The sequence below is a fragment of the Pygoscelis adeliae genome, unplaced genomic scaffold (genome assembly GCF_000699105.1).
Source record: "Pygoscelis adeliae isolate BGI_AS28 unplaced genomic scaffold, ASM69910v1 Scaffold298, whole genome shotgun sequence".
Lineage (NCBI taxonomy): Eukaryota > Metazoa > Chordata > Aves > Sphenisciformes > Spheniscidae > Pygoscelis > Pygoscelis adeliae.
This window is the reverse complement of record NW_008825303.1, coordinates 3,152,908-3,162,780: the sequence shown is the minus strand read 5'-3', so window position 1 is coordinate 3,162,780 and position 9,873 is coordinate 3,152,908. Positions and strand designations below refer to the sequence as shown.

The 9,873-nt window shown below is 38.1% G+C and overlaps 2 protein-coding genes across 4 annotated transcripts in view; one reads left to right on the top strand and one right to left on the bottom strand.

Moving 5' to 3' along the window:
• The window catches only part of RCN2 (reticulocalbin 2, EF-hand calcium binding domain), a 13,218-nt gene extending 3,449 nt beyond the window's left edge, over positions 1-9,769 (bottom strand). The window contains exons 1-5 of one of the 3 annotated variants that reach the window (XM_009330068.1): positions 9,571-9,769; positions 6,877-7,073; positions 4,231-4,344; positions 2,937-3,033; positions 321-463 (exon numbers count right to left, since the gene is read on the bottom strand). In XM_009330068.1, the coding sequence (XP_009328343.1) occupies positions 321-463; positions 2,937-3,033; positions 4,231-4,344; positions 6,877-7,073; positions 9,571-9,574 (555 nt within the window). In that variant the 5' untranslated portion in view covers positions 9,575-9,769. The remainder of the gene's footprint in view (positions 1-320; positions 464-2,936; positions 3,034-4,230; positions 4,345-6,876; positions 7,074-9,570) is intronic. The other 2 variants (XM_009330069.1, XM_009330070.1) reach the window with 2 other exon arrangements.
• The window catches only part of SCAPER (S-phase cyclin A-associated protein in the ER), a 258,080-nt gene that overhangs the window by 72,956 nt on the left and 175,251 nt on the right, over positions 1-9,873 (top strand). The gene's annotated exons all lie outside the window — the stretch shown is intronic.

The window sequence follows — 9,873 nt, the reverse complement described above, 5'->3', positions numbered from 1 at the left end:
ACAATAACTAAAAAATAACTGATTAAAATACTGTACCCTTAAGTCAAACCAGATAAGCTATTTAAACATGTAGAAAAGCGCTTTGTTAGTTTACAAACATTCATACAATTAATAGGAACTTCAAATTTGCCTAATGCAGTTAAAGGACCTGCATTCTTTGTCAAACTGAAAAAAAGGTTAAAAATACATGCAAAGATCTACTAAGCATTCTTTTTCAGCTACTAAGACATGGTAAATCTGAATGCATCTATCATTTTGTTGTGATACCTTCAGAATTCTACTGCATTAATGAAAATCTAAACGGCAGTCAAAACACATACCTCCTCTTGTGCAATACCCTGATTATTAGGTACTATCCAAGACAACAGCTCTTGAGGGTTGAGTTTTCCGTCGTTATCCTTGTCATAGTCATTCACAAACCGATCCTTCTCAACAAGTATCCATTCTGGATCTTCCCTTGCAGCTAATAAGACACATTTGTCAAGTTTAAAGCCACTCCTTACCTTAAAGCAGATGTTTTCACCTTTTCTCCTAAGCAAATTCACTTAATCTCATAAAACGTAACACAAAAGTGATTTCACTGAACAAAGACAAGCCTTACAGACCAGTCCCAATAGATTAAATAAATGCATCTGTCTACATATGAAAAAAAAAAACCCTTGCATAGATTAAAACAGAATTTAAAGCTAAGGTAATATTAAGATTGTAAACTTACAGTTTAACTAAGGGGACATTAAAGTCAAGGGTTACCATCAACTGAACTGTTTATTTTAATACATCCACGATTACCCAAATTGATAGTGGAGAAACCATACTTTATACTGAATGTGTTGCCAAGTAGATGGTGTCCTACTTACTGGGACAGCTGACATATCAGTAGGAAGAAGTTGAAGTGGATGACAGAGATCTCTTACATTTGCAGTATTCACCTTGACTGAGTTAAGATCACTCTCTCCCATTAACGTATAGCAATCATGTTGCAGATATACCATGTTGAGAGTATCACATGACAGCAATATGAGCAATACTAAAGGCCTCAGACATTGGTCATCTCGGCACTTAACGGACAGAGGAAAGTAGGGAAAAGCTTTAAATCAACAAGTGTCCCAAAAAGTAGGTAGATAACTAGTGTTTTGCAGTACATGGGATTATGACATTATAAGGTCATCCGAAGTTTTTAGTAACATTCTACTGTCTGTTCCCCTGCTTTAACATCCAAGGGAGGTCCATCTGTGACAGATAATGGAGAAGGCAAAGCTCTTGACTAGTGCAGGCTCAATAGACTCAGGCCAATACTGCAGGCTTTCAAATTAGTTTACTTTTTTTTTTTCCTAAAATACCTGGAATATATCCAAAGCGATTCCATTTGCTGTTTTTATTTATTTGTATACATGATTTATACTTACCCTATGCACCGGTATTACATCCTGCAACCTAGCCAGCAATCTTACACTTGTCTCTAACTCTTCAAGAAATTGAGAAGCAATTCGTCAAACTGATCTTTCACCACCGATAAACATTGCAGACAAGCATGAACAGATAATTTGACTTCCTAGAACTTATGGAAGTCAAAAGTAGTTGACATCTCAAGCAGATAAATAACAGTTTAAGAATAATTAGGTTTCTATTATAAAAGAAGAAAAAGAGTGAAGTCTCTCTCCTTCCTTTCTACCATCTAGTTTACAAGTAGATTATCCCTTAATGTCACAGTTCACCATACATTGTTGCCCAAAATCACAAGACAATTATGAAACCAGACCCACCATGTGGTTTATTAGTCATTTTGAAGTGTGCTGCAGGAACGCTGTCTGCAGGAGAGATGGCCGTTTGGAGAAAAGTTGAAGTAGTTTCTACAATTATAGCTGATTCTGAATTCTGGCTAAAAAGTTTTAATGACAAAGCTGTTATCCTCTCTATTACTGCAAGGACCCTAGCAACAATTTCACTCCTTTGAAACAACTTCAGATAGACTGGCTTGGAAAAGCTTTTTTAAAGTCAGAGCAGGAAAAAGATAAAGAACCCTGTAGTTGCATGAGAGATATATTGTTTTTACTGGCTCTGGCAAACAAAGATGGTAAATAAAGGTGAAATTCCAGGTGGTTGATTGGAGTGAAGAAAAACTGACTATTCCCCTATTTCTCCGTATCCTCATGTGGCTTAAACATTTTCCACAGCTAGGATGCTAGTCCACACTTAAGAATTAGCACTCCTTAAGACCAAGCAGACTTTCGACATGCCTCTGGTCTTTTTGGAACTGGAGGAGTTATTTGCGCTATCTTGTAGCAAATCAAATACAGCGTATAAAATATTTATCTATGAGCAACACAGCTAGAGAAAAGTATTAATAAACACCAGGCGAGTGTCCTTTTTCTTGTTAAAGAGGGAATAGAGCAAGTTTAAGGAAGGGCAAGAGTGGAAAAAAAACAAAAAGTGAAAGCAGATAGGCTTTTGTTATCTGGTACAGTGAATGGACTCCTTACACTTCCCCTCCACCTCTCTTAAAACACACATAGCTTCAATCCTTCTGAAGCAAGGCTGACAGCTGCCTTCTTCAGCTGGTAAAGACCAAGAAAGTTTAACCTTACATTCATGCTGGCTGGTTTCGCAGATGTATTCAGTTAGCAAAACTGCATCTTATTTCAGCTGCATACCTAACGATGAGGAATATGCTTCAGTCTTTAGGAAAACAAGTAACTTGCAAGGAAACACTGGAATGGGCTATACACAGACTACTGCCAAATACATACAGGGCAGACTGAAATAATGACCTACTATGCCCAGTACCAGGAAACTGAATTATTCTAAAAGACAGGATAATGTTCTCAGAACCTGTAGGTGGAGGTGTAAAAAGCTGAAAATAAAGGTGCATAAAATTCACCCCATTCCAAAAGCTTTTGTTCAGTTCCTTCTTTCATGCCCCTGCCCTTTTTCCTTACTTGGGTCTCTTCTGTAGTCACCAAGGAATTCTTCCAGGCTAACAAATCCATCACCATCTTTATCATGTTCTTCTAAAGCCTCCTGAATGACAAAGTCCTTTTGCATACATACAAAAAGCAAAGTGTCAATTTGTGAAAAATTAGCATCTTGTAATCAAGAGAAACAGCAATAAATCATTTTAGAGCAATAAGGTATTCCTTAAAGTAAAGACTTGCTCATTTCAAACCTGCTTTTCTGTTTTACACAGACTAGTGCAGTAATTGGTTCCTGTGCAACAAAACAGATCTGTTCTTAAGAGTTTAGATGTCAGGTTTTATGGAAACCAAATCTGAAAGGTGAATCCTTCATCATAACTCAAAACTACACAAGTAGCTGCGAAACGTGAATTTGTACAAAGCTATATCATCTCATTTCACTTTTCTTTTTTCACGTGATGTATTCGCTAATTTGCATTTTTGCAACTTTATGAAATTGTTAGGAAAACTGGTTGGTATTTTTGGTCCTGTGAAGCCAGCGTGCCTGTTCTTGTAGTTCTGTCTTTTCTTGTTTGTCCATAATCAACAGTTATGTCAACACAAACAGAGGCTCTGTTTGCATGGCACTCCTCCTGGCAGTTGGCTCTGCAGCATCAGATAGCCAAAACTGAAGGCTCTATTGCAGAAAAGCACCAATGTACTTTTAACTGGGGTTGACTGTCGGTACAGAGCTGGAATGACACCGACAGTCACAGCAGTGATGAAACAGATGACCAACGACGAAGTGCTCCTGGCTGAAATAATCAACCCCCAATAGTACAGTCAATAGTAAAGCTTCAGACAGGCTTGAATGCTCTTTTTTGGCCAGAAAAGTGACTATTGTGTCACTTTAAGCAAAGTGAGAGTAACTGACACTTGACCTTTTCCTTTGCAAAGAAATCTTTCCTGTAAGTCTCCCTAACTAGAATTGAACTCTGAACTAGGCATGAGACTTCCTCAGGCGAAAATCCAACTGATGTATTTCCAGCCTAACAGAGTTTAGAGAGAGCTATGTCAGTCCAATCCCAAAAGTTTGGGACAGTCATGCAGTAATAGTTCTCGAAACAGATTTGAAAGAAAAGCACTGAACTACTGCTCCAGCCCCTGAACTCCAGCACTGGATCCACAACACGTTATCTGATTTTTAATTTGGTCTGTAAAAGCAGTACACATAAGTGCTCAAAAGCACAGTTCCTATAGTACTGGGGCTAAGCACATGCATTAAAAAGATGTTGCACTTATACACACAGGCTGATAAAGATACCCTCCTAAATCTTACCGTCATATATTCCACTTCTTCAGGATGTTCAAAAGCAACAAATTCATCCACATTTAGATGAGGAACATCATCTCTATTAGCTTTTTCAAAACGCTTTTTCTCCTTTAAATGAAGCTTAGAAAATAGATTTAGTTAGAGCACTTAATGAAAAGGAAAAACAACATTATAGTAGCTGGCTGTAAGCTCATTAGAATATTAATGGTTTCACATTACCTACTCATATTATACTGTTGTTGTATTTTCACTAAAAAGAGCTCATCCAAAGCAACAAGAACAGCACTTTTAATTGAGGTAGTTTTATTCTAAGAATCGCATAAAAACTTCCTTTGTTTCAATTTAAGGAGACATTTAAAACACACTCTTAGCCAAGGCTTCAAAAACACGAAAGGGAGATAATGAACAGACCAAGAATTCTTGTCTTTAAACATGCTTCCTCTTCTAAAAGTCACCAATTCCCAAACTAACCTAGTGGAGTACAATGATTATAATTAATGGTAGCCATTGCAAATTCCAAAATTTACATTTTAAGGACATTTAAGCTTCTGGATCTGTATCTCATTTATCAAGGGTTTGAAGAAGGTCTTGAAATATCATATATGTAACATGTCTTTTCTGAAGCCATTTTAAGTGCTGAAGGATTGGACAGATTCCTTTAATACAAGACTGTTGTCCATTACATCTGAACATATTTCAAAGCAAAGTCACTTCTCTAACCTGTTTTAAGTATAAATATTAGCATGCCTTTTAAAAATAAATAATAACCAGAATAAGTAGGCAAATTCTTATTTCTGAATGTCTTGCACTTCCTGTTTCTGTATTCCAAATGTGCAAAAATTTTTGTATTTTTTTCTTGTTTCATTTTGTACAGTCTCTTTAGACAAAATAAAGACCCGCACCATTGATAACTGATCTCTACTCAAACTGCATGTGATGTGAGCTATAAAAATTCTGGAATCCCATGATTAAGTGTGCTATCAGTGTGACTCTGATCTGAATAAGGGAGTGGCCAGCAAACCAGAGATCACAAATACTTTAAAACTAACCATTTGAAATTGTACTTCTTAGTTTATATGCTATGTATTGACGCTTCTCTCTAAATTAGGCTAACCTGATTAATACAGAGCATAACATGTAATAAATAAAGTGTAATTATAAGATCTTAACTGTTCTGCAAAATAATTAAACGTACTCTTAAAGAAAAGCTGACCTTAGCTGAGAGTTTAAATAGGAAGGCAATTCAGAAGGACTGACCACAGAAAGTACTAGACTGCAACATAAACTTGAACTATTGAGGGAAAAAGTCTATTTTCAGTGTTTTTTTGCGAAGTGATGAACAAGGCTGCCACCTTCTGGTAAATTCATACGCCTACTTGATGTCAATTCTAAATCAATACCACAGTCTAACTCTTCCATTTTGATTAGAGCAGGATCACTGATTTCCAAAAGTAAGGAGAATGCTGAAGATGGCTGACACGTGACACTTGTACAATGCTGCTAATTTTGCTCTTTACAATATACGTTGAAGAAGTCAGCAAGCAGGAAAACCTAGCAAGCAGTCAAACAAAGTATAGCATAAATAAGTGAGTAGGAGTTCTAGCTCAGCATATGTATCTATGATGGCAGTATCTCAAACACGGCATCAATATTTTGACTGGTAGTTCCATTTAAAGTCTTGTTTTATTTAAAAGCTATGTAATTATTCACTTAAGTGACCTCCAAAGCTCTACAGTTTTGTTTCTTCCATGTGTAAAATCCCCCGCCCATTGCCTAATTTAGCTTCACTTCTGCTGACACCCTATATTATCTACCACTACTTTACTAAAAGCAGCCAAAGCAATCCTCACAGAAAAAAAAACCAAAACAACTCAGGCCAGAATAGTCTAAAAACTCACTTATTCTCATTTTGGGAAATATTTACATGTACTTATAAATGCGTAACTTGAAAGGAAACAAGTTTTGCTATGTGGTGATTCTTGGTCAACCTTCCCTCCCTGCCTCTCTTGCCTCTTTCCTTTCCACTCTCAAATATTTGTTTTCATATATGAGATTAATCCATAACTTCTATTGTTTATACATCCAGTTTTAGCTCTCAGAGTTGCATTTCGATTGCTAAATATGTCTGAATCGCTGTTTCTTTCTCTGTGGGTCTCTAATGGACAGAAAATATTAAAGCAGGCAATATTGATACCCCACGTTGGGTACTTGAGAAAGAACTGAAAAAGTGGATAGAACAGTGCAATAAAGCAGGTTAAAAAATACAAAGGTTTCCTCTACCTCCAACACCAGTGGTACCGGCCCCCACTGAAGGCAGGACACTGGTTAGGCTACAGACCTAATCTAACAGATTGCCATCTTGTTTGAAGATGATGGCTGGAGACTGTGCTCTGTGATAAGACTGTCAATAGACTTACAGTCCTCTCAGCTAGCAAAAAATACTCAGGAGGTACGATTTCAGTCTGTCTTTGTTTTGTCGGTAGCAGCTTTAATACTCCCTTACTTTCCTTTAATTACTCCCCTATCTCAGATGAAAGTGTTAAAACATGTGCCAGCTGCTACGGTTTCTCTACCCATCTTGTTACGTCACAATAAACAAACATTGCTGCCTTTCGCCAACAGCTTACAGAAACTGGTGCTGAAACATTTTACCTGTCGAAATGATTCTTCTTCTTGATCCTCCAGGACAGTGTTCTCATCAAAATCAATTACACGATCATACATTTGCATATTATACTCCTTCCAAGACACTAATCCATCACCATCTTTGTCATAGTCGTTGAAGTGTTGCTTAGCTTCTTGCGTAACGTAATGTTTAAAAGACTGCTGTATCCAGGAACTCAGCTCATCTGTGAAAATCATGAAAAAAAAAAAAAAAATCAGAATCATCTGCACTATAAAAACTGTAAAGATACCACAGGTCTATCCAGTCTGGAATATACTCCGCAATTCAGATGTAAGCAAGAGGTTAGTTAAAGCGAAACAATCTGTTTCCTCCATGCTCTGGCTTTTTTCAAGTTAACTGAATGAGAGAACAGATCACAGCCACAGCCTCCAGTTTTGCTTTCGTAGTACCACTTCCCCATTGACACCCTTAGGCTAAGTTACATGGTTACTTTAATCTGGCTTATATTGGTGCTGCCAGAAAAAGTGTGATGCATCCCTCTCCGATACTCATGGGAAGCGGTAGGAAAAAATGATTACAGGTAGCGTTGACACAGCTGCATAGTGAACTGGATCACTAAAAACTTATGCCGTAAGAAGGAAGATTCTTAGTTTTCAGCTGAGAAAGTACCCTTATTTAGTTCACTGGGACCTGAACAATGGAAGCCAGAAGCCTGCCCGTTGGTGCCTGCTGACATATTTACGTCAACTTGAAATGATTATCTGGCCATGCCTTTTCAAATCTGAGGCCAGCCAACACTGTAGCATCCTTTCACCTTTTTTTTTCTTCAGAGCTTTATGACAATGATGCTGAATATGGTTTAGACAGACAACTCTAAACATAACTTTGTACCCAAAAATACATTGTTCCCATCAGTTTTGGGTTTCTTTTGAAAAATCCACAAACCGAAATAGAACTAAATTCACTGCCATTGCCTTAATTACCTAAAGTAAAATATTAGCAGATGTTTTCCCTTTACTTGGGACTGAAATAAAGCCTTATATTTGGAAATGCTTTTAAGCTACTTGTTTTTATAGAAATGTGGCTAAAAGAAATAAAGCTTAATATACAGATGAATTCACACAAATACATTAAAGATACTTCATTTAAAGAAGATTGGAAGAACATATTCTCTCGGTATCATCCAGTTATTTTCAGGTGCCCGGAAGTGGAAGACAACTTCCTCTGCATTGCAAAATTATACAGCTAAATCAACTCAACTGAAATCCTGCTCTGAAGAGTCATAATGACTAACAAAAAACTCCTACAGAAATTACTGCTTTGGTGTAGAAAAATCTTATAGCATTTTTTAATTACGGAAGTGTCTTATTCTATCCTTCTTGGCAGAAGTGTCAATACAGCTTTACTAGGTTTATTTAACTATCGGTGAAAAGCAGCAAGAGATTTTTAAAAATATCTCTTGAATACTGAATTTGTATTACCAAAGGAACCAACTTCGTAACAGATTGTGTGAATTGATTGAACATGCGGAGGCATGCACGCCATGTTTTGTAACCACCAAGGCTTGTGCACAAAACCAGCACTGCCTTACGAGAAACTGCAACATGATTTCTTAAAGATGGGTGACATATAATTTATAGCATGGTTTATTTCCCAGCATTTAAGGCATGAGGCACAGCCATCTGAACACATAATGTCCGGTGCCATTAATCAGAAATAATTCATGCTCTGACATTAGAGAAGCGGTATTAATATATCACATCTTCTCTCACTGTTAGCCTCCAGAGGCACCACTAGTAAGGAAGAAGTTCTCAAAGAGTGTTTTGCAATAACTGAGCTGGAAAAGCTTCGATACAGTAAGTTTCTCAGCGTAAAAACACATTCCACTGTGAGTTTTCTTTTGGGAAGCGAGGAGAAGGCAAGTTTCCATTAGGCTGAGAACCAGATGCAATACATACCATGAGGGGAGTATGGGTGGAATTTCTACACTTTAAAATAGACCTCTTCCCTTAATAGCCTTCACGTTGTGAACTGCCTGTTGTTTATTACAGGGATTAGCCATCCCACCAAAGTTATATACTATCTCACCTCTACGCAACCAGCTGCAGGAACACTGAAATACGTGTGCAGTTGATTAGTTTCAGCATATAAAGACATTCAAGAGATATAGTTGATCTTGTCTTTAAAACCACATTTTATCCTCTCATCTAGAAAGCTTTCTGCATGTTTAATACCATGTTAATGAAATATCACTGTTCTGGTGTTTGAACAAGGATTCTGCTTGCTCTCTGTGTGTGCATGTGACAGACTTTTGATTTTTTGTCAAAATCACAGCAAAACAACAAAAATACATTTTCATAATGAGTTTAAAAATGAAATTAAGGAAGTGTCATGATGATGTACTGAAAGGAAGTGCCTGAGTTTACTGTGGACTTCACAAGTTCGACTGATAAAAGCCTGTCTGGGAAGAGACATTTGATACTATACTGTGATGAAATGCGTATACGATCCCTCAGTGTCACTCGGTGTCACCAGGCACTGAAGCGCATATATATAGTGTTATGGCTGCAGTGTACTTTCTTTGCCTCTTAAACTTGCTCTCCGAGTTGCACAAACAGGATTTCAAACACAGAAATCCACTTGATTCAAAGTGGCTTCAGACGCGCAAGGAGCAGGTGAAGTGCAAAGCTGGTGTCCGCAAGTGAGCATTGCTCTCCTACCCATGTTAACTCACTCCTGTGTGCTCGTGATGGCCCTCACTTCTTTCATCACGTAAACCAGAAATCTTAGGGACTGAGGTATCCTCTGTATGAAGTCTGTTGGCATTTCTGACGCGCTGTGCAAGAGGGTCGTTACGTTTTTCATGGAGATCCTCCACAGCACAAGAGCCATCGGCTGTGTCACGGGCGAGAGCGTCCCTCTCTGAGGGCACTGGGCCAGACCCGGGACGCGGACAAAGCCCAGTCCCCACGCGCGCTACCAACTCGGCTCCGGGGCACGCAACCCCCGCGGCCCCCGGGCCA